Genomic DNA, 25837 nt, shown 5'->3' with positions numbered 1-25837 from the left:
ACATGGATATTTGTCCTCTATGGACCTGTGTAACAGGCCTTAAAGTTTCTTTTTGCAGCCTTATGCAGTAAAAGATGCCCTTCAAGCACATTTAAATGGAAAAGTAGCATAGTGCTAACTAATCATGTATTGACTTGTGACTAATTTCTGTTAAGAAATAATTTCTGTTAAGAAATAATTTCTGTTAAGAAATAAGTAGGGATGCACCGATATAGGATTTTTTTGGGGCTGATATCGATTTTAACAAATTTTGTCGAATGAAACGGTAAAATGCTCAGAGAGAGAGAGGCTAAATGAAACTGTGCGTCTTCTCCCACAGAGACATTCGTATTTATTCGTCTTTTAGCGGCTTACTATTCACAGACACTAGTAGGGCGATTTCAGGGTGATTGCCACTTTTTGCCATGGAGATGACTTGGAAAGGGTGTCCCAATCACCCTGAATTCACCCTATATATCGCAATTTGATTTAAGCGTACTGACCAACGTTTTATTTATTCATCAAAACAAATTCCGTGCCATTCCGCATTATGTAGTAAATCCCGGTTTTATGACTGGATTCCGTCTGCGTTGTCCACATCGCGGAAATGAATCCTTGTGAAAGTTTAGTCAAGAAAAGGCTAGTGAGCGATTTATTTTTTTGTTTGTTGGTCTTTTGTTGTTTGATTAACATTAAAACGCAGACAGCAGTGCAGCAGTAATATTACATTATAATCTTGGATTATGCAGCAGACATTACAAAGCTCAGTGCCTTCACGCAGTTCATTCATGAACCATCGGTTTGTTATATCTGCCTTTTTCATGCTATAGCCGATATGTCGACGGTTGTAAATTGATAAAAAATCGGCGGATAAATATCAGCGGCCGATATTTCGGTGCATCCCTAGAAATAAGCATATGTTATAGGGGAAAAGAGTGCATTAATGCATTAACCATGCGAAGGATACTTCAGCTTCTGAAAACTGTCCAGATGATGATGGCAGCTTTGTTTACATAGAAAAACAATGGAATAATGGCGACGTGGAATGCAAAAGCACATTGTGTGTGTGAACGGCCCATATTTTTTCCTTTTTTAGTCATTCGATTTTTTTTCTTTGTTTCAAAAATGGTTGCTTTCTCTATTGATCAGCCAGTTAAGACTTCGTTTAAAATAACTTGTTCAGTTTGAGGCCCCTTTTACATCTAGGAATGGTCAGCGGCCCCTTGGCATGCGTGTTGGTTAATCTGTGTTTTAGTCAGCTGTAAATTACTGTGATGAGAGGCGTTACACACTTGCAGTCGCTAAGCTGAAACAGCTGGCACACTGTAAATATCAGCATAAGCTCTAACTTGTTGCTATATATGAAAACATTCAATTTGAATGGAACTGTGTGAAAATAGCATCATATGAATTAGTTTGATCAGCTGTCATCAGTATCAGAGACTGGCCTGTGCTCTTCTAAAACTGTTTGGGTTCAATAAACAAATGGTTGCAATTACTATTCTAAAAATCTAATAATATAATAAACCATGAAAAAAATGCACAAAATACACTTCAGAATAATCAGCATAAAATTTTAATTCACAATTTTCTAATTGCATGTTTGTTTCATTTTTGAAAAATGGTTCTTGACCTCATAGAGTTTAATCAAAATATCATAACTGGACCATCCAGCGAAAAGGACCTCTCTCTGGTGAAGTATTCAGGTCTTCTTCAATCATTTAGGGTACGTTTACACGACAACAATGCACTAAAAACGTTTTTCACGTAAAGACGACATTGTCAAAATGATCCTCGTTCACATGGACCCACAAAAATGACTCAAACGCTGTATTGTGCTGCTAGGCCAGTAGTTGGCGATGTCATTTTGTAAAGAAACACTATGCGCTTATAGACTGAACACGTAAAGCGCACGAGCATGACGTCACCGTTTTTACAAATTCACGTTTTTGTAGTTTACCCGGAGATGATGGCAATATAGTTTTCAAAAACTTGCACTTTGAAACCCATTTTGCATTTTCAGTCCCTTAAAGGGTTAGTTCACCCAAAAATGAAAATTAGCCCATGATTTACTCACCCTCAAGTCATTTTAGGTGTATATGACCTGCTTTCAGACGAATAAAATCGTTATATTAAAAAATGTCCTGGCTCTTCCAAGCTTTATAATGGCAGATAATTGTTGTCTCGTTTATGAAGTCCATAAAAGTGCATATATCCATCATATAACTGCTCCACATGGCTCCAGGGGGGTTAATAAAGGCCTTCCGAAGTGAAGTGGCGCATTTGTGTAAGAGAAATATCCATATTTAAAATTGTATAGACTAAAATAACAAGCTTCCGGCGAAAGCCGTACGCAATTCGACTTGCAGCAAAAGAGTAACCCCTGACGCAATGTATAGTAGCTTTGACGGCTCTCGCGGATAGGGCTGGGCAACAAACTCAAGCCTCTCTTCTCTTAAATCGAAGTCCTCTGCCATTTCTCTTTAAAAATTCTTGTTTTAGACTTTAATTCATGACCGGTGTTTTGTTTTGTTTTGCTCTATCCTCTGCGCTTCTGCGATCATCAATATGCATGTGTCAAGGGTTCAAGGGCGTAAATCGATGCGTACAGCAATCCGCCGTATTTTAGTCTATATTCGTTTTTTAGTCTATAAAGTTTTAAATATGGATATTTTTCTTACACAAACATGCCACTTCACTTCAGAAGGCATTTATTTACTCCTTGGAGCCGTGTGGAGCAGTTATATGATGGATAGATGCACTTTTACGGACTAAAATGCACTTTTAGGCAACGATTCACTGCCATTATAAAGCTTGGATTAGCCAGTACTTTTTTAATATAACTCCGATTTTATTCGTCTGAAAGAAGAATTTCATATACACTTAAAATGACTTAAGGGTGATTCATTTTCATTTTTGGGGGAACTAACCCTTTAAAACGCTGTTTTCGTGAAAAATGAATGGCCAAAAAACATACGTTTTCCATTTTTAGCTGAAAACAATGTTGAGTAAACAGCCCCAATGTCTGCTTAAATCCCACCCTGTAAGCTCACGTTCATCTGCTTCCACTCGAGTACAATGCCCACATCTCAAAAACCAACCAATGCATAGAACCAAATCTCTGGCCTACATTAATTTCTCTTTTCCTAAACATCCATTGTATATACGCCACAATACGGAAAATACCTACTTCCTTTGCAGTAAATTAGAGTTAGCAATGATGATCAGCAGGGATTATATCTGTACAAATTTAATATTTACACATTAAAGGTCCTCTTCTTCGCGATTCCATTGTTCAAACTTTAGTTAGTGTGTAATGTTGCTGTTAGAGCATAAATAATACCTGTAAAATTATAAAGCTCAAAGTTCAATGCCAAGCGAGATATTTTATTTAACAGAAGTTCCCTTTCAAAGCCTACAGCGAACGGCTGGCTTGGACTACATCCTGGTACTTCCTTCTTTAATTACGTCAGTAGAGCAGTAGAACAGACTAACCTCCGCCCACAAAGAAACGCGAAAAAGGGGGCGCGGTCTTGTTGCTGTCCCACGTGGAGAAGCGGACGGTCGCGTGGAGAAAAGGAACTGTTGCGTTGAGTGTGTTTATTGCCATGTCATCGAGACGCTGTTATTTTCATCCAGGAGTCAAATCACCTTTGTTTGGCTTTCCCAGGGACGCTGTAGAGATTATTGAACGCATACATCTCTCCGTTAAGAGGCGTGACCTTTCCAACGTGCGCTAAGCTGCTGTCAAATTACAACACAGGAACCGCTTTCACATGCGCTAAGCTGTGGTCGAATCACAGCACAGGAACCGCTTGCACAATCAGAACTCGTTACGTGTTTCTGAAGGAGGGACTTTATAGAACAAGGAAATCACCAGCCGTTTTTAGGACAGTGGAAACAGCGGTACACAGATAAGTAAATAGTGTGAAAAATACTGTGTTTTTTTACACGCGAAACATGAACACATGTTATATTGCACACTGTAAACACAATCAAAGCTTCAAAAAAACACGAAGAACGGGACCTTTAATAAAATGTGTATACCATAACCACATAATTCATTTTAGTCTTCCCTGTGATAACAATTAGCAACAGGTTCACCTTAATGTGCAATGATTATGTAACATCCGACAGATTTGCATTAAAAAAATGTAACTTATTTGAGCAGTCTATCCATCAGGTGAGTATATTTTAATGAGGTGCTGCAGTCCTGAAGGGTAGCCGGTGAGGGGACACCTGTGGTTGGCTTTGACATACACATATATACACTTATAACAAAACACGTAGCCTGAAGTGGCAAGGGCAGTGTCATTGGTGCGCACTTTCCTGCAGAGCGGGCAGACTTTGATGTGTGTGAGGGACGTCTCCTGGCTGTGAAGGTGGAGAGGCGGCGGAGGGGTCGGGAGGGAGGTCAAGGACTTAACGGTGCTCTGGTTCTCGGACGAGTACCACCACTCCAGGAACTGAAGGAAAAACACTCCAATCGAAAGGCTGGTTGAAAGAGATACAGCCACTCCGCCGACTGCTGTAGATGCCAGACGCTGAAATTTCTCAACAAAGCTGAAAATAAAGATATTTTTGTTATAATATTAATATTTTGGTAAACCTCGAGAAAATGTCACAATGTAACAAGACAAAATCTTCCATCGTTGTGGAATTTTTTGTAACTTTTTTTTTTTCTGGGGCTGGGTAAAAACCAAATAGATTTCTCGATTTTAATCGATTCTCATTTTTATGAACAAATTTCGATTCTTAAATCCCAAGTATTGATCTTTTTAGTCTATGCTGTTTTCCATTGATTAACATAACATTGCGCCTCCCATCCAATAAATTAGCTTGGTCACTTTTGATATGAAACAATATACAAACTGACTCCATGTATAGTTTATAGCATTATTTGAGAGATTTCCTTGAGCAAATTTGCCATGCATGTATACCATACCTGATATACCGGTATATACAAATGAATCTATATCGAATTGAAAGCTTGTGAATCGAATATTACCCAGCCAAAACTAAAATAAACTCAAAATAAACACATATAATAGACTCACCTTTGACTGGGGCTCAGTGCCAGGCCTGATGGCTTGAGATCCAGGCTGTGGATGTCATTAGCCGTGAGATATGAGAGTTTAACCCCGGCCAGCCATAGAAGTGGAGAATGTGTCCGTGCTTTGCCGAAAACATACAAAAGCTGTTGGCAAAAGACCCAGCCATCCCAGGCCATGCACACAAAGGGGTACGCAGCCAGAAAAGCCCTGTACAGCTTCTGCACGAAGGACTGCGGCAAGCGGATCGAGAAATCGTCTTCATCTCTCTGTTGAGCCAGCACTTTTTCCAGTTTGGTGCGCAGGTACGGAAGGAGGGCCAGTAGGAGCAAGGAGCGCCAGTGCTGTCTGCGCCGGAGCCCCAGATGGGCAGGACGTGTGCCGTCTGCTCCTACACGCTTCAGGCCATAAAAGTTCTCTGAGAATGAGGCGCTGGTGCGGGAGAGGAAATGATGCTGCAATAACATATCCAGGATGGCATAAATCTCATCAAACCTCCTCCAAAGAAATCCATAGCGAGCAGGGTTAGATGTAGCAAGGATCTGTGGACAATGGGAAGGTTTTTACATCAGGAGCATTCAACGCCAGCACAGTAAATACTGTAAAGCACATCTTTATACTTTTTTGTAAAATAAAAGTAGGGGGGGTAAAAAATAATAGCCAGGGGTTTTCAAACTGGGATCCAATAAAAAGTTGTAAAAAAAAAAATTCTTACAGTACTATAGTGAGTAGAAACAAAATATTTTCTAAAACATTAGACATACCAAAAATATTGGGACGCCCCTCCAAATCTTTGGAGGTTCCATAGGTGTTCCAATCACTTCCATGGCCACAGGTGTATAAAATCAAGCACCTAGGCATGCAGATGCTTCTACAAACATTTGTGAAAGAATGGGTCGCTCTCAGGAGCTCAGTGAATTCAAGTGTGGTACCGTGATAGGTTCCCACCTGTGCAATAAGTCCATTCGTGAAATTTCCTCACTACTAAATATCCCACGATTAACTGTTAGTGGTATTATTACAAAGTGGAAGCAATTGGGGAAAGTGGTAGGCCACGTAAAATCACAGAGCGGGGTCAGCACATGCTGAGGTACACAGTGCACAGAAGTTGGCAACTTTCTGCAGAGTCAAGTTACAGACCTCCAAACTTTATGTGGCCTTCAGATTAGCTCAAGAACAGTGCGTAGAGAGCTTCATGGAATGGGTTTCCCTGGCTGAGCAGCTCATCCAAGCCTTACATTGTCAAGTGTGTAAGGATGTGAAAACTTGCATAACTCCATATTGTCTGGCGAAGACAATAACTCACTGAGAGAACAGTTTATTTCGCAGCCGACGTCCCACTGAGTGAATCAACTGAGAATGGCTTCATTTCCATGAATTTACCTTGTACCAAACTTCCCCCAAACTCCTGATCACCTTTCCTAGGAGATTACTAAATCCAATACATTTTGGGTATATTTCAATGTCAATTCTCACTATACAATATTATATGTGTTTGGTATCGTTTGAAATGTCTCAGTGCGAATGGTTCAAAAATCTTATAAGCACGGAAATATACAAGAAGTTAATAAGAGTTTTTAGAGCTTAGACCTATTTTATTTATGATGGTGGGTGTGGCTATTGGAGCCATTTGGTTTCCTTTCAATCAAGCCAAACGGGAATTCGACTCAATTTAAATTCCCTTTGTTTTCATGTATTTCCATTTGAAACAGTGTCTGGTCTGAGTTATTTAAAGCGATGCAGCAATGAGTTCGAGGCACATACTGTAATGGAGTTGGCCCATAACGTGGAGTGTCTCTCGACACTCTGCGTTGCGTAATATTCAGTCAGGTATCAATATCTTATTCCTTGCTACAGGGTATTTGATGTTATGTACGAATTATCTTTGAATTGATTATGGAATTGGCATTATACATTTACCTGACTGTTAATAAAATTGTTACATTTTTTATCCTTTCTGAATTAATCTGTAATTATTAACTATCTCGAATACGGAACGGTATAATTGCAACAAAGGGTTAAAACAGAACGATTAAATGCATGATTAACTATCAAATATAAATGACCAAACAACCAGTTGGCATTCTCTTCTAAATGCAACAATTATGATAAATGGAGTCAGATAAAGAATATTATAATCAAATCCATATCTCACAGCTGAAACACTGAACGCGCGTGCAGCCTTCACCGCGATTCGCCACCGATCCTTGGAGCGAATTCATGCGGTCTTACAAGTGCAATGCAAAGCGTCGGATGCAGTGGTGTAAAGCACACCGCCACTGGACTCTAGAGCAGTGGAGACGTGTTCTCTAGAGTGATCAATCACGCTTCTCTGTTGGCAATCCGATAGACGAGGCTGGGTTTGACGGTTGCCAGGAGAACGGTACTTGCCTGACTGCATTGTGCCAAGTGTAAAGTTTGGTGGAGGGGGGTTTTTGGTGTGGGGTTGTTTATGGCCCGTAGTTCCAGTGAAAGGATACCAAGACATTTTGGACAATTTCATGCTCCCAACATGGCGGGAACAGTTTGGGGATGGCCCCTTCCTGTTCCAACATGACTGCGCACCAGTGCACAAAGCAAGGTCCATAAAGACATGGATGAGCGAGTTTGGTGTGGAGGAACTTCACTGGCCAGCACAGAGTCCTGACGTCAACCCAATAGAACACCTTTGGGGTGAATTACAGTCCTTCCAGAAAAATGCGTCTTTTTTTTGTGATTGTTGCGGGCAAAAATCCTTGATTATGCGGCACGTTTTCTTAAAAAATGCGATGAAAAATGCGGGATATTTATGCAATTTTATGCGATAAAATTGCGGGAACTTGCAAAAACTGCGGTTTGATGAGAAAGAGAAAAAAAGCACTACATCACAGAAAGTGCTGGAATATTTAAGTTCTCATCTTGTTTTATTGAAGACCTTAATAATGGCTCACATTTACAAAACATTTAGTCAATCAAGTTCTGTAGCTTTACAAAAGGAATATGCTACAACTTCTGAAAAAATTAATAAATAACTTCCTGTTTTACAGATGTCGCTATACAAAACAGACATTTGAGTGCTTCCAATGCACAAAGTGCAATCTCTTAAAGGGTTAGTTCACCTAAAAATGAAAATTCTGTCATTAATGACTTCCCTTTATGTTGTTGGACACAAATTAAGATATTTTAGTTGAATTCCGATGGCTCAGAAAGGCCTCCATTGGCACAATGTACACTCTCAAGACCCATAAAAGGTAGCCTACTAAAGACGTCGTTACAAAGTCCATCTCACTACAGTGGTTCTACAATAACTTTATGAAGCGACGATAATAGTTATTGTGTGCAAAAAAAACTAAATAACAACTTATATAGTGATGACTGATTTCAAAACACAGCATCATGATGCTATGAATCATCGAGTCGATTCATGATTCGGATCGCGTGTCAAACTGCTGAAATACGTGACTTTGGCGATCCAACCCGCTGAATCGACTCATTGATTCATAACGCTTCAAACCGCTGAATTCACTCATTGATTCATAACGCTTCAAACCGCTGAATCGACTCTTTGATTCATAACGCTTCAAACTGCTGAATCGACTCATTGATTCATAACGCTTCAAAGCTTCATGATGCCGTGTTTTGAAATCAGTCAGCACACAGGGAAACTGCTTTGCTCTTTTGCTGTTATTTTTGTTGGCCAATGGGAGTTTGTGCTTCATCATGGTTTCACCGGTATCTATGGTTTCTCCACGGGGTTTGAAGCTTTTCGATGACGTTCGCGTCAGGTAATCACGTCACTTCAAAACGTTCCCATGGCAATAGGCGGAAATGGCGGCTCTTGTGTGAAGTAAACGAAAAATTTTCAACTTTCTGCTAATATATATGACTTTTTTTGCAACGAAAATGCGGGGATTATGAAATCATGATAGCCCCGCATATTTTGCACGCGGAAATAGGCAATTCATGCGACGAAAGTGCGGCGTATTTGAAAAAATGCGGCCCCCGCATGAATATGCGGACTTTGGCTGATTATGCGTTAAATCACGCGATCGCATAATCGCGTTTTTCTGGAGGGACTGGAATTAGAGCGGAGACTGTGAGCCAGGCCTTCTCGTCCAAAAATCAGTGCCTGTACTCACAAATGCGTTACTAGAAGAATGGTCAAAAATGTCCCATAAACACACTCCTAAACCTGGAGGAAAGTCTTCCCAGAAGAGTCGAAGCTGTTATAGCTGCAAAGGGTGGGTCAACTCCATATTAAACCCTACGGATTAAGAATGGGATGTCATTAAAGTTTATGTGCATGTAAAGGCAGGCGTCCCAAAACTTTTGGCAATATAGTGTATTTATAAATAATTTTTCACTGTATAAATTGGGTCTTTAAACAAGAAACTATATGCCTTTTTAATTATATCATGGCATAAAGATCACATTTGAGGGTCCGTGGCATCTAAAAGATTGAAAACCCCTGACCTATGCCAATCTCACAAATTAAAATGGTATTTTGTTTTAAAATTCAATTTTGTGTAAAATGCTCCAGGCTGTAAACAGTAAATGCATCTGGTTCATTCTTCACACTGGAAGTGAAAGGTCAAGTTGGACACACTGCATTGTGGGATACAGGTTCCAAGCACAGTGTTCTGTAGGCTGTATACTGCTTATTATGGAAAATATGGGTCTTGATATCCCATGCAAACGAGCTGAATTAAGTCCCAGAACAGTACAGTACGCAGAATACATAGTATACTATAATTTAGAACACAGCCCAATAATGCCAGGTACATACGTTTGTAAAATGGTGGGAAATGCAGTGCAAGGCATTTTAAATTCGTAAGCATACCTTCACAGCATGCAGTAAAGCAGGTTTGACAGCACCCATCAAAGAGTCCTGCGCTAAAACCTCAAATATAGACGGCCTGTCTTCAGCTGGAGCCGCTGTGGTTAAATGTGCACCTCGCTCTGCCATACTGCGAACTTTGACAGTCAAGACAACAATAAAGCGTTCTTAGATGTGTACTATTAGTCCTAAGAGTATTTTGATAATATTAATTTCTATCATTTTATACAACAAGACTATTAAAGCAGAAAATTACAGTGCAGAAAACCTATGCACGATTCAACTGTCAATGCTTTTTCCTGTTACTGTCGGTACTGTCTCTCACTGGCGGCTTTTGAGCCAACAAAATAGGTTCACACTGCCACCTACTGTGCTGGGGTGTGAAGAGGATAAGATAAAAATATGATTTTCTATAAAACATTCTATTCTATTGACCAGTTTCTAATAAATGGACTCTAAAACTATCAAGAAAACTACTTTTCCAGTTTGTTTTTTGTCAAACTCTTGGAAAGATTTTTAGATTATATCAAGGATGTCTAATAAATATGTGTATTTGATGCATTTTTTTCTTAAATATAAAAGTGCCATTGTATCGTACAGTTAATAATGTTACTAGGAAACAAATATATGGGCTCTTAAACCATAATTTGATCTTTGTTAATATTTACTTCATTTATTTTGGTCCATGAACTCAAAAACAAAGCCATATTATAAAAGCATGTCAAGGAATACATAAAAGATTTGCGATTTATTTAAAAAATATATATTCTTGCAACGTTGTTGTGTCCTGATACCACAAACGTTTATTAATGTGACTGTACAACTTTAGATTTTTTTACCAGCACATGCCTGCATATGTACTTGTATAAAATGTATTTGCATACAGTAGCCTGTGACCCTGGACCGCAAAACTGAAAACTTGAAATTGGGACGTATACATCATCTGAGAGCTTAATAAATAAGCTTTACATTGATGTATGGTTTGTTAGGATATTTGGCCAAGAAACAACTATTTGAAAATCTGGAATCTGAGGGTGCAAAAAATCTAAATATTGAGAAAAATCACCTTTAAAGTTGTCCAAATGAAGTCCTTAGCAACGCATATTACTCCTACTAATACTTTTTTGATATATTTACAGACGGAATTTTACTAAAGATCTTCATGGAACATGATCTTTACTTAATTTCCTAATGATTTTTGGCATACAAGAAAAAGTGATCATTTTGACCCATACAATGTATTATTGTTGGCTATTGCCACAAATATACCCCTGCGACTTCTGACTGGTTTTGTGGTCCAGGGTCACATATGTAACTTTTTTCATCTCAGAATGTACAAAAGAAAATATTTTATATGAAAAGCAATATCAGATACTCTGACTGCAATATTTTAAATCCCCTTGGATGCATATAAAATATTATTTGAATTGCTCACATCCATATTTACTCTTTTAGATATGTATAAATGTATGATTGATATTATAAATTCCCTTTTGATAACGGCTTACTCAACATTGAGTCAGCAGCTGGAACTATATATACCCAATTGCTGGGTTAGTCCATTTTCAACCCAGCTTTTTTAAGAGTGTATGATTATGATTCAGGCAAAATTTCAGGTCAGAAGTCAGATTAGATCGGAATATTGAGAATATTTGTCCAGTTCCATCTGGTTGAAGATCCTAGTCATCCCGCTGGAGACGGTTGTTGAGGATCAATGCCACTGCACTCTAAAAAATGCTGGGTTAAAAATAACCCAAGTTGGGTTGAAAATGGACTTTCCAAGCAATTGGGTTGTTTTAACCCAGCAATTAGGTTGTTTTAAGCAAACATCTAACCCATCCGCTGGGTTAAAACAACCCAAATGCTGGGTTAAAACAACCCCAATTGCTGGGTTAGTCCATTTTCAACCCAACTTGGGTTATTTTTAACCCAGCATTTTTTAGAGTTTGGCTGTCGTGTTGATGAGGACTTCACATCTCTGCAGACACTTCGGCATTGTTCGGGAAGCAGACACACTCTGTCAGTTTAAGGCAGTTGTGGTCGTGTCTAGGCGCAGGTCCACCATCTGATCTGGATACGGCCCAGATCCGGCTGACTACAGTAAACCTTGTGATAAACAGAGAGACTAACATTAACGTAGATGCCATTCTTCTTATGATGTAACGAGTACACCAGGTGCTATGGGAAGTTGATAATGTTCTATGTGTATGCCATAGTAAAGAGATGTGTTTTTAGTCTAGATTTAAACTGACAGAGTGTGTCTGCTTCCTAAACAATGCTAGGAAGAGTGTTCCAGAGTTTAGGTGCTAAATAGGAAAAGGATCGACCGCCTGAAGTTGATTTTGATATTCTAGGTATTATCAACTGGCCAGAATTTTGAGACTGCAATAGCTCGAAGAAGTCATTCAAATAGTTTATTATACATAATAATATTTAGAAGGATAAACATTGATTAAAAACTTGATTTCCAACCAATCAAAAGAATATACACCGATCAGGCATAACATTATGACAGGTGAAGTGAATAACACAGATCATCTCTTCATCACGGCACCTGTTAGTGGGTGGGATATATTAGGCTGCAAGTGAACATTTTCTCCTCAAAGATGATGTGTTAGAAGCAGGAAAAATGTCCATGCTTAAGGATTTGAGCGAGTTTGACAAGGGCCAAATTGTGATGGCTGGACGACTGGGTCAGAGAATCTCCAAAACTGCAGCTCTTGTGGCGTGTTCCCGGTCTGCAGTGGTCAGTATCTATCAAAAGTTGTACAAGGAAGGAACAGTGGTGAACCGGCGACAGGTTCATGGGCGGCCAAGGCTCATTGATGCACTTGGGGAACGAAGGCTGGCCTGTGTGGTCCGATCAAACAGACGAGCTACTGTAGCTCAAATTGCTCAATAAGTCAATGCTGGTTCTGATAGAAAGGTGTCAGAATACACAGTGCATTGCAGTTTGTTGTGTGTATTAGCGGCAGCATAGCGGCAGACCAGTCAGGGTGTTATGACTGATCGGTGTACACTGAAGCGGACTCCACCCCATCAGCGCATTTCACAAAAGGAAGAGTCTCTTCTTGGGCATGGTCAAGTGGTGTGTGGGTAGTTGACAAATAAGCAGTAAAAAAATATATATAATTTTTGGTTTTGTAAAACACCAATTTTGAAGAAAAAAATGCATATTATGTAGTGTGAAGTCTGATGGTTGAGAAAATATAAGGGGTCACTAACTTTGTCAATTTTTTCACCGTTTTTTTTTTTTTTTTTTTTACTGAAATGTGTCCTGTGACAGAAAGAATTAAGAATATAGGGGTGTCGCATCAAAGGACAACAGAAATTAACACTTTTAAAGTGGTTCCAAAAAGTTAAATATTTTAACAATTCTGAGACAAAATCTTACCATGTGCTTCAGTAAAATGACCTTGAATGGGGTCCTTCAACTAATTAAACTTGTCAGTTGAATTGCCTGATTTAAAATCAGGACATGGTTTTCAGTGACAAAATGTATCAAGTTCCTACACTTTTAGAAATATATGGATGAAAAAAAATGATTGTCATTTACTAAAATAGATAATTATGCCCGATGTATTGATTAACATTTGTATGCGTTTCTTTTTCATTTATAAAAGTTGTAATTTATTGAACCATGCTTGAGTCACACCATAAGACAAAGCAGTTTTTATATCAACAGGTCCATGTAAGACAAAGACATGTTTAACCATTTACTGCATTTTAAATGATGACAATACTAATTAGATTTATTTTTATCTTTTGTGACAGTGAACATGCCATGTCAACAACCCAATGTATGGTGGCAGGCTGGTCTTCACTGTATACCTTTGCCAGTTTTTATAATATGGAAACAAACTCCACAACCAGATTTTGTGCATAATGTCACAAATCATACGATTTCGCTTTAGGCTCTTCAGAGATAAAAGTTGGAGGTCATCAAATTGGATGAAATCCTAGAACTGCCCCTGACTAAAATTACAAAAGTTGTTTATTCTTTATGCATGTAGAATCAGCAAAGAATAAAATTGGACAAAATTTTGATTAAAAAAAAAGTTTAACGCGTTTAATCAATGATTTCTTTGTGAAACAAATACAAAAAAGTACAAGTGAGAACACATAAGAAAGATCTCTCTTTATTGACTTACCAGATGACCAAACCAAAGAAGCGATTACTATATAGTTGCAAAGTTACTTGGTAAATGGTAAACATTACAAATAGCTAGATGGTCCGAGCACAACAATGACAATCAAGTTAACAAATAACCATCAGATAGATGTCACTAAAAGTGTTAAAAGCCTTTTCTTTATCTTCCTGAACTATACATGCAAGCACAAGAACATTTTGTAAACACCTTTCATAAAAGAGAGTACATTAACTAAGAAGAAAAATTATAAAATTCATAACAAAGCAAAATTATACTCAAGAATAAAACTTATTTTGGAAGGAACTCCATCTTTGAGGGTATAAGGAGTTTACATTCAAAACTGCTGGGCATGAAAACTTTGTTCACTGTGACAACATTAGAGGATATTTCGGTGTCCTCTCATTTGTTGGGGACAGATTCATATGGAAAGTTTACGGTTGTTTCCCACTTGGAGGACAGTGATCTGGCTTCTCTCCAGTATGGATCCTCTCGTGCGTTTTCATGTTTCCTAGCAGAGAGAATCTCTTGTCACAGTGTGAACACTTGAAACGTTTCTCTCCAGTGTGAGTTAACTGGTGCTGTTTATGTTCGGAACTTGTAAAAAACGACTTCCCGCACTCGAAACACACATAAGGCTTTACAGAGCTGTGTCTTTTCTGGTGCATTCTTAAAGCAGCCAGGTAACTAAAGCTCATGTCACATGAAACACACGAATACAGTTTCTCCTTAGCATGAATTTTCAGGTGGTTTTTCAGGCCCGATTCCAAACTAAAACGTTTACCGCATTGATCACAGTAAAATTGCGATCCTACTGAATGAGTTTGCAGATGGTATTGGAGACTGATTTCATGTCTGAAACTCTTCTCACACTGATCGCATATGTACGGCTTCTCTCCAGTGTGGATTCTCATGTGTTTCTTAAGGTTCGATATTTGTATAAAACCTTTCCCGCAGTGATCACATGTGTGCGGCTTCTCTCCAGTATGGATTTTCATGTGCAGCTTTAGGTATTCTTTGGTGTTAAAACTCTTCCCACATTGATCACACGTGTGTGGCTTCTCTCCAGTGTGGATCCTCATGTGTAACTTAACATCTCCTTGGCGAGCGAAAGTCTTGCCACACTGGTCACATGTGTGCGGTTTCTCTCCTGTGTGAATCACCAGGTGGCTCTTTAAGCATTCTTTTCGTGCAAAACTCGCCCCACACTGATCACATGTGTGCGGCTTCTCTCCAGTGTGGATTATCATGTGTCTCCGAAGGTGGTCTTTTCGCGTGTAACCCTTTCCACATTGATCACATGTGTGTGGCTTGTATCCAGTGTGGATTTTCACATGTTCCTTAAGTTCTTTTTTGAGCATGAAACTCGTCCCACATTGATCACATGTGTGCGGCTTCTCTTTATTGTGGATTCTCATGTGTGACATAAGGGTCGATTTTATTGCGAAACTCTTCCAACACTGATCACATACGTACGGCCTATGTTCGCTGTGATTCATCGTGTGTCTCTGAAGTTGGTCTTTTCGTGAGAAACTCTTCTCACATTGATCGCATGTGTACGGCTTCTCTCCAGTGTGGACTCTCGTGTGGTCCTCAAGGTGTACTCTTTGTGAGAAACTCTTCCCACATTGATCACATGTGTGCGGCTTCTCTCCGGTGTGGATCATCATGTGTTTTTTAAAGTCTCCTTTGAATGCAAAACTCTTCCCACATTGATCACATGTGTGAGGCTTCTCTCCGGTGTGGATCATCATGTGTTTTTTAAGGACTTCTTTGAACGCAAAACTCTTCCCACATTGATCGCATGTGTGCGGCTTCTCTCCAGTGTGGATCATCATGTGTTTTTTAAAGTCTCCTTTGAACGCAAAACTCTTCCCACATTGATCGCAGGCAAACCTCTTCTCTCCGGTGTGGATCTTTATGTGCCTCCTAATGGCTTTTTTTGGTTTCTGCTTCTCTCCATTATGATCTCTCATGTGAATCTTAAGGTGTGTTTTACGCGTGAAACGTTTTTTACAATGAGAGCATTTGAAAGATTTTTTGGCTTCTGTTTTTCCTTTCTTGTTCACTTCCAGCGGGTCTAAAACAAACATCATGCCATTAAAAAAAAATAAGAGAAACAAATTAATTTAAAAGATCTTTGTTTTAAAGTAGAGGTCCCCAAACTCTGTCCTGGAGGGCCACTGTCCTGCAGAGTTTAGGTCCAACCCCGATCAAACACACCTAAACCAGCTAATCAATGTCTTAATTGACCCTAGTAAGACACTGATTAGCTGTTTTAGGTGTGTTTGATCGGGGTTGGACCTAAACTCTGCAGGACAGTGGCCCTCCAGGACCGAGTTTGGGGACCCCTGCTTTAAAGGGATAATTCACCCAAAAAGAGAAAATTATGTCATTGTTTACTCGCCCTCATGTCATTCCAAACCTGTAAGATTTTGTTCATCTTCAGAACACAAATGAAGATCTTTTAAATGAAATCAGAGAGATTTCTGTCCCTCCATTGACAGATACGCAACTACCACTTTGACACTTCAAAAAGTTAAAAAGATTGTAAAACTAATCCATATGAATCAGGCTGTTTTGTCCGAATTTTCTGAAGAGACTCAGTCGCTTTATATGATGAATAGATTGAATTCAGGCTTTTATTTCACATATAAAAACACTGATCAGCAAACATAAACAGAAGCTCAACCGAATCTGCTAGACACAGAAGCTCAAATATGCTACGAAACACACGAGAATGAGCCTCATTGGTTCTCGAACGTCAAGCGAACATGCTTGAGCTGTCGTTTAGCACAACTGGGCTGCGTTCAGCCCTGACAAAACGTTTTTTAACCGGAAACGGTGCTGCGTTGAACACCCTGTTCTGATGGCAACTGAGAAGGGCATTCTTTGTGTTCTTTTTGAAGAATTTTCGGAGCCTGATGAAATTGATATAAATACGTCTTTAATACTGCAAAACATGCTCGATGCGGTCACTGCCCTTACCGTCCAGAATAAAAGAACAACCCCATCCCATTTAATTAACCTTTTTATCTCCTGGTATGGTAATCAATTCTAATTTAAATCTTTTTCTTTTTTCAAATTTTTATGTAAAGCGCTTTATCATTGTCTATGAAATTTGGTATATAAATAAACTTGCCTTGTAATGAAGCTAAAAATATAAACTACATCATGTTGATATGCTATATTTTTACTATAAAACTCTTACGACAATCATGTCTTCTAATATATTCAATTTTTGCGTATACTGAGCTGCAGAGGACACATTTGTAAAAAACTTTACTTGGACCCATTGTGCGAGCAGTCTCTTTAATACAACGTGGGTTATGTACATGTTGCTGCTGATTGGGCTGACATATTGGACACACCCACCAAACAAGAGAAAACTATCTCAAACCCTGTTGCACACCGTTTCCAGGAAACATGTCGTTCAACCCGGAAACCGTAGCAAAACGTCGCGCACCGGTTTGAACTTGAACAAGCCCCTGATGTTTGAGTTGATGATGAATAGAGACAGAACGACACACGTCATAATCTGAAGACCACGCCCACCAGAGGGGAAAACAATCAAATCGTCTCCATTGACTTTGTATTGCGTGAAGCGCCTCCTTGTCATTTCTGACTTATAACAAAAAACAGAACAATGTATAAAAGCTGATATGTGACAAGGTGTACAGCAAACAAGCTAAACAAAATCCAGAACCAAAAACCCAGAAGTTTTTATAAGCTCTTGACCCAAAAAACGAGTATTTAAGGACAAAAAAGTGGATACAGGCCATTGAGACAGAGCGCGACATGTTATATTACACTGAGAACTACGCCAGAGGGGAAGGTAATCAGCGACAGGAAATAATATAATATATAAAACTGACATATGGATATTTCACTTAACAGTGACAAAATGTTTACTGCACACATAGGCATACGGAGTGTCAGGTTCTCAGAATGTACCCATTCTTCCTGCTGAAGCTTCACATCTTATTGCCCGTATCCACTTTTTTTCTCCTTAAAGGCTGGCTTTTACGGTTCGGTAATCAGTAGCTTACACAAACTTCTTTTTTTTTGCTTGTTTACTGTACACCCTGTCACATAGCAGGTTTTAGACGTTGTTCTGTTTTTTGTTAGAAGTCAGAAATTACAAGGAGGCCGCTTCACGCAATACAAAGCACAATGATATTACGCAGCGCCTGAAAATAGTCCCCTGTGCAAGCCGTTTGTCGGCCTAGAAAATGACAACTTTTCATTTTCCGTCGGCCTTAGTACACGATGTAACAACAGAAGAGCCAAGTTTTAAATAGGAAAAATATCGAAACTCTTTGGTAATTTTTGAGGGAGATGCTAACGGTCTAATAAGATTCAATAATCTATGCTAAGTTATGCTAAAAGTGTTACCGTCAGACCCGGAGATCGGCTGAATGGATTCGAAAACGGTAAAACTCAACTGTTTACCTCTAGGGGAGTTGGAAAATGAGCCTATTTTCAAAAAAAGTGGAGTGTTCCTTTAAAGGGTTAGTTCACCCAAAAATGAAAATTCTGTCATTAATTACTCACCCTTATGTCGTTCGACACCCGTAAGACCTCCGTTCATATTCGGAACACAAATGAAGATATTTTTGTTGAAAGCTGATGGCTGAGAAAGGCTTCAGATAGGCCTCCATTGGCATTCAGTACACTTATACTCCCAAGACCGATAAAAGGCACTTAAAATGTCGTTACAAAGTCCATCTCACCACAGTGACTCTACAATAATCTTACGATGCGACGACAATAGTTTTTGTGCGCAAAAAAAAAATCAAAATAACACCTTTATCCAACTTGTTATTGGCTTCCGCGTGTGCCTCCACGCCACATGCGCGAGAATATGACGTAGCGCCGGGGTTCGGGAATCCATGAAATGCACACTTAAGCCCCATTTTGAGCACTACGCCGAGACCTAAACCACGATCAATGTAGAATCCAACAGCTTAGACACGCGCGTCTTCCTCTGATTGTAAACAAACCGCTTCTGGGTCATCTGTCCGAATGCCGGATCTGCGTCATATTCTCGCGCATGCGTCGTGGAGGCACACACGGAAGGCAGTAACAAGTTGGAAAAGGTGTTATTTTTATTTATTTTTCGCACAAAAACTATTGTCGTCGCATCGTAAGATTATTGTAGAGTCACTGTGGTGAGATGGACTTTGTAACGACATTTTAAGTGCCTTTTATCGGTCTTGGGAGTATAAGTGTACTGAATGCCAATGGAGGCCTATCTGTGCCTTTCTCAGCCATCAGCTTTCAACAAAAATATCGTCATTTGTGTTCCGAATGTGAACGGAGGTCTTACGGGTCTCGAACGACATAAGGGTGAGTAATTAATGACAGAATTTTCATTTTTGGGTGAACTAACCCTTTAATGTCATGAAGCGTCAAGAATACTTTTTGTGTGCAAAAAAACAAACAAAAATAAATAACGACTTTATTCAACAATTTCTTCTCATCTGTGTCATACTCCTACGCTGTTGACAGTGTATAGTTATTTTTATTTATTTTTTGCGTACAAAAAGTATTCTCATCACTTCATAACATTAAGGTTGAACCACTGTAGTCACATGGACTATTTTAACAATATCTTTACTCTTTACTACCTTTCTGGGTCTTGAGAGTTGCAATGACATTGCTGCCTGTGGCTGGTTCAGAGAGCTCTCCGATTTCATCAAAAATGTATTTGTATTCTGAAAATGAACGAAGGTCTTACAGGTTTGGAACGACATGAGGGTGAGTAATTAATCACACATTTTGGGGTGAACTATCCCTTTAACATAGAAAGAGTTATTCCGTGCATATATGGTGTTGTAGGAGCTCGCCAAGCGTTTTCCCTGCCAGTTGCCGTCAACTTGCAGGGCAAAAAAACACTCTGAATAAAATTTTTTAAAAAGTGTTGCTTTATTGACAAGATAATATTCGTGATCCTATCGCTCCATAGGAATACACTGGTTTGGTTCGTGTTTTGTGTGAAAGGGCCTTTCGAATTTACAATTACCTTTTCAATTTTAATAATTTTCTCTATGTTAGGCATTTTCTGTTCTCAAATTTATATAAAAGGTGAAAATCAAGAAAGTTCTAGAAAAAGTAATATACTCAGTTAATTTGGGTTTTCGTTTTTTTGTCTATGAGAAGTGAAACGTTTTTTATCATGAAATTATTTGTAGACGTTTCATTCTTTCAAGTTTTTTTTAAGTAGTTAAACATGCCCCTCGCGCTATTGATTTTCTAATGTCAAAATCTAGTGGGCCTTCTGGATCTGGCATCATAATGGACTTCAGCACATTAATGAGAAATCAAGAACAGACACCAACCTCTTTGTTCTTCAGTATCATGATGTTTCGTTGCGCAGGGTTTTGGATCTCTCATGTTGTCACTTTCCTCTCCTTCCAAGTGTGAATTAAGATCACCGTGGGGTAGTTCTGCCAAAAACAAAGAGGTTAATTTCAAATTAATAAAACATATTCATTTTGTTTTCAGGGATGAAAAGTGTGAGGTCTTTCTGCAGAAATGCCATTATATGGGCTTAAGAGTCCACAGTTTTTGTGTTTTAAGATGAATATTTGCTGTTTGCATGTTTTTTGTTTCATTATGAGCCATTTAAATATGTTTTATACCTATTATTTTGGAAATATTTTTAAGGTGTCCTATTTGTTTTCCTACAGAGAAACATATGTTTCACTTGTTCAAGGCTTTGGTTATTAAAAATTGTCATTTTTATTTGACATTAAATAAGTCACTTACTTGTGTCTAAGTATTATTTGTAACAACATGACTATGAAGGAAAAAAATACGATCAAATATACAGTTGTAGCGACTATGAGTCAGATAAAATAACTCAACGGGGAACTGAATTAAAATGAAAGAGACTCAAATGACACTATAATTTATAAATAATTCAGAATTAATGTTTACACCTTAACTTATTCGTCCGCCGATATGTAAGAACTTAAAGGGGCTCTGTTAAAGGGAAACATGTATATTTAGCTCAAATGAATGAATTAATGAATTCATAGGGAATTTTGAGAGTCTATTTTACAGCCGAGCAAATGACTCTTCTAGCGTTCATTTGAACGGACCGTAAATATCAACTCTGCAGTGGATATTAATATCCGAACAATAGTGAAACACTATTTAACAGCCAGGTAACTTAGATCGGCAGTTCAAGACATTAAATTGATAAGCACATAACACAAGAACAGTTATCTTTGATTACAAACGGAACTTTATTAATTACTCTAACACATCAAACTAATATCTAACATAAACACACGCACTCGCACATTCACACGTTGCAGAAAGGAAGAAGGTGAGGAAAGAATAAGTTCTAAGAGAGAGAAATTATGAAATCCTAAGCAATCTATGCATTTATGACACATGACCTGAAGAAACCATTGATCAGTAATTTAACCTCCTACCGTTTCTTAGGCAGGGTTATTACATTTGATCTAATGCACCAGTTCAGCTCGAAATCAAGAGGCGTTACTTTCGTTTGTGTTTCGCGTGTCGTCTGACAAGGGGGATTCCCTTTTCCTGGCTGGACAGGGGTTTTCCCGGATCTTTGATTCGCTGAAGGTGTGGTCGACGTCTGGGGAAGCCAATCACGTGGCGTGTTGGCGGCTGGATGAAAGTCTTGTGGGCGTTGTTTGAAGTTGGAGCGCGCTGTTAGAAACTCGTTGTTGAGAGACTTTTGCGGCGAAACTTAACAGAACCCGAGACTTAACGGAAATAAAATAAACTTTAAGTAAAAGAAAGAAAAGTTAGAGAAAGACAGATGGCCTGAATTAAATCGTTGTTAACCCATTTTCTCCGATCTTGGTCTGTCACGACCATAGACTGTAAAAAAATATGGACGTAGTGTCCATGACGTCACCCATAGGATTCTGATGAGCCGTTCTGAAGCGCAAAGCTGGCCGTTGCCATCTTGGAAGCGTGTCATCGCGCGTCACTCCCAGATAACAGAAAATGGGCAAAAAGGCAGGACGTGGGCGGAGCTTAAGTGACGCGATGACTAACAGACAGCAGATAAATGGCTATCCACCTGTCACTCGAAGTGGCCACGCCCTTAATTATGCAGAACTTTAAGGCTTTATATAATGTAAACGAATGAGCTATAAAAAAATTCACCCCCCTCACAGTTGTCATGAAGGGCAAAATGAGCCGTATAGACTAAAAGCACAATTTGTACCAGGCTGTAAACATGTTTTATTCTGCTCTAAAGTTCGCCATTTTAACATGGGGCTCAATGAGATTCTGCTCCCTTCTGGATCCTGTCCCTAGCGGCCAGTCGATGAATTGCAGTTTGAGGCACTTCCGTATTGGCTTCAAGAGAAACTGCAGGAGGTTGCCGCTTGGTCACGACCGTCAGATCGTCTCCTGGGAGCTCTCCGTTCAGAACTAACTCTGGTCATACTGCTAGGACTTAGCTCATCTCTGAACTGCGAACAGGCCGCGAACCAGCTCGAACCGAACTGGTTGTGACGTGAAAACTGAACTCTGCACTGAACTCTGCTCTGAACTGTACAGAACTGAACTCTTCGTTCGTGTTCTGAGATTAAACTCAAACATTTGCCCATCCCCTGGATGGGTTCTGGCCAATTAGGCTTCAGGGGTGACTGTGTCTCCACCCCTCCCACAAAATTGAGTTATCTATAGAATTTAGTTTCCTGCTCTTAAGCAGAGAGTAAATTTAGACCTAATTTCTTACTATAAGGACATGATCAATTCTATAAAGATTTCATTCAGCTCATCTGTTGGATTATACCCATACGAACACACCAGTATCAAACACGATGCTTTTTCATCCACTCATTCAATAGTTACATAATTGCATGAATTGTGAGTAATATACATGCCTAATAGTCACGTGTATTCAGTTGCAAACACACTAACAAGCTATGTCGAAGGCTATTTGAATGAAAAAGTCCAATAATCCGTGATTTGCTGCACTCCATTTGTGACAGTTTCTGCGAGCTTGCTTGGAGTTTTAGCTGTGTCGTGGAGTTCATTTACTGGTCATGCAAAGACAGAGATCTGGTTTGTTTCTTTGTCTTGTGAACACAACAAGTCCTCTGTCCTTTCTTTAACTGAGTTTCGAGTCCATAGGAAGTCAGCTCTCAAAACTAGTAGCTCCGGGCAGAATCGAGCCCCCATCTCCCTCGTGATTGATGGCCGATTTCCTGGAGTCTGGAGCTGAATTGTGCTTTGTTAACGGGGATGTTCATTTGATCGAATCATTGGAAGATTCATTAACTGTCTGCACCCATAATTGCTACACAGTCAATTGGGAAACACTTTATAATATGTTTAAACTTTTTTTGTGTCCATTAACACCAAATCTTCTCATATTGTGTCCAAGTATTATTTACAACATTAACATAAAAGGTAATAATACTCACATATGTAGGCTATACAGTCAAATGGGAAACACTTTACATCATGTTACACATTTATATAGCTGTAGCCTATATACTTGAAGTATAAACTACTGTGTTTGTATCCATTTATTGACATTATATAATATAATATTATATTATATTTTATATTATATATAGTGAAAAAGTGAGGAACCAGAACCACTCTCTCACAGTAAACAGTCCGCTGTCTGTGTTACTGATTACTGAAGTACACAGACAGCGACTGTTTACTGTGGGAGAGTGGTTCTGGTTCCTCACTTTTTCAGCCACACAATAATGATATGGTGTTTAAAATGACACCAAAAATTTAAATAGGCTACCACTGTTTAAGGTCTTAATGAATACGAGTGTAATATGTATAACATAAGTCATCTAATACCACAGGAACAAAAATCAGCATGGTTGCAAGTGTGACACTAATTATACACAACAGTTCGATAAACAAGAAGTGTATTAAGTGACTTACCTTTCAGACACAATATTGTCCGTTTTTTTGTTACACGTGCACTGCAGAGTCGTTGCGCATGTCCGAGGAACACACGGTGCCGCGTTCCAACGCTTCAGTAATATTCGTAGAGTGCTTCCCAAACGGAAGGCTGCATCCCGGTGAGCCTGCGTCCTTCCCACACCAGTCCTTTTGAGGCTTCATGGGGGGCAGCTTAAATCACACCCCCCTTTGAACCCGAACCATGAAAATGCCATTCATTCACTTTCATGAACCGTTTGGTGTATTTGCACAGTTGTGGTATCTTTTTTTTCTAACGCTAATTTGTGCAACCCTTACGAAAAATAACTATACCTCAAGTTAATTTTATGAAGTATACTTAAGTAATGTTGAAGTATATTTTTAATATAAGGCCTACTGGAATGTATAGGGGAGAGCCCACGGCTTTTTGATTTTCTCAATTTGTGTAAATCCACTTGTGGTTCAGAGTATTTTATTTCTTTTTATTCACAAATATGTGGTTTTGTTTAATTAATACAGTGTATTTTTTTCTTGATTAAATACAAAAGAATGGAAGTTAAATGTGACAACTTGCCCACATGAACAAATGACAGCTTAAATGCTATTTGATTAAATAAAAAAAAATCCAAGACAAACTAAAATATTTTGTCAATAAAATACAATTATTAACTTTTTTATTAAATAAAATAATGGCTTTTAATAATAATTAAAAATAAACAAATTTTTGAATTTGACAACAAACACTGCAAAACACAGCTATACAGCATAGTTCAAAAATCTTTATTAACCTCTTTCCCATGGTTTCTATTAAATGTCTATATAAATATATATGTCCTATTAGACCATATAGACATTTAGATGACATCTTTAAAATGTTTAAGATTCAGAATGACATCTTACAGACGTACTTGTACACACCAAAAATCAAACCTAATTATTTACAAAAACTTTTTTTGATCTCCATACATACACAGACTATGTTGATGGTCAGTCAGACAGCAGTCAGTGTTAAAGACATTCTTTTGTCTCCATACATACACAAATACAGCATTAATGACCGACTGTTTAGAGAGCAATTAAGCCTCCAAAAATCAATCTTTTGTCTCCATACATATTGACATTTCTTTGATGGTCGGCCATACAGACAAAATACTTTTGCATTTTAATAAAACTATACATTCTTTTCATTACAAATAAGCTCAATATATTCTGTAGTGATAGCATATACAGCACATACTGTTTATAAAAATATAGCTATGTATATGGCTTATATTATTAAAATACATTTATATTCTAATTTAAAATGTAAATGATCCTTGTTGATCTGCAAACTCTACCCATGCTAAGAGGGAAACCTTCCTCTTCTTCTGCCTCCCTCTGAGCTGATTTCAGTTAAAACCAAATATGACTTGTCTAGGACATGCCCCAGATAGACATCTGGCCCAGTTGTGGCCCACATCTCCCACATTCTTCTGGCCCACACATCGTGTGGAATGACGGCGATGACTCAACTTGAGTGTGACTGGCAATAGCATACATTTACATTTACATTTATGCATTTGGCAGACGCTTTTATCCAAAGCAACTTACAGTACCCGTATTACAGGGACAATCCCCCTGGAGCAACGTGGAGTAAAGTGCCTTGCTCTAGGACACACTGGTGGGGACTGCTGAGATCGAACCAGCAACCTTCTGCATATTAGTTCAGTGGTTTTACCCACTGGACCACCATCTCCACGCACACATATCCACGCATACATACAGTTCTGGCAGCGGCAAAGGTCACATGGGCCACATCTGGGCCACACACAGCAAGCCACAGCTCACACTAAAACCGGCTTGATATAGTTTTAGTGATATAATTAGCTACTAAATCGTACCAAAAATCTAACTTAATTATTTACAACTTTTTACAGTCTCCAAACACATATTTT

The 25837-nt window shown here is 38.8% G+C and overlaps 1 protein-coding gene across 4 annotated transcripts; it reads right to left on the bottom strand.

Annotated features, from left to right (window-relative positions):
• Positions 1–1538: 1538 nt before the first annotated feature.
• Positions 1539–24064, bottom strand: LOC307124488 (peroxisome assembly protein 12-like). 4 transcript variants are annotated; one of them, XM_079813707.1, is made up of 4 exons: positions 23904–24064; positions 20336–20443; positions 5037–5572; positions 2824–4542 (listed from the first exon to the last, which is right to left on the bottom strand). In XM_079813707.1, exons 2-4 carry the CDS (start codon positions 20354–20356, stop codon positions 4152–4154), a joined length of 948 nt encoding a protein of 315 aa, XP_079669833.1. In that variant the 5' UTR covers positions 20357–20443; positions 23904–24064; the 3' UTR covers positions 2824–4151. The 4 variants fall into 4 exon arrangements, with proteins under 4 accessions (XP_079669831.1, XP_079669833.1, XP_079669832.1 ...); XM_079813705.1 differs by lacking the exons at positions 20336–20443; positions 23904–24064 and adding an exon at positions 9850–10172 and having other exon boundaries at positions 1539–4542; XM_079813706.1 differs by lacking the exons at positions 20336–20443; positions 23904–24064 and adding an exon at positions 5795–7104 and having other exon boundaries at positions 3989–4542.
• Positions 24065–25837: the final 1773 nt, after the last annotated feature.

The sequence above is a fragment of the Gobio gobio genome (assembly GCF_949357685.1).
Source record: "Gobio gobio genome assembly, chromosome: 4".
In the NCBI taxonomy this organism is placed as follows: Eukaryota; Metazoa; Chordata; class Actinopteri; order Cypriniformes; family Gobionidae; genus Gobio; species Gobio gobio.
The sequence above is the reverse complement of the archived record's forward strand: the minus strand, read 5'-3'. Positions and strand labels throughout refer to the sequence as shown.

What these genes read in the sequence shown, in the direction of transcription:
- LOC307124488 (XM_079813704.1), bottom strand. Translation starts at nt 20,390, where the DNA reads ATGAGAGATCCAAAACCCTGCGCAACGAAACATCATGATACTGAAGAA. An exon ending in TGATACTGAAGAACAAAGAG is followed by an intron (nt 16,075 to 20,335) that starts GTTGGTGTCTGT and finishes TGTTTGTTTTAG; the next exon opens with ACCCGCTGGAAGTGAACAAG.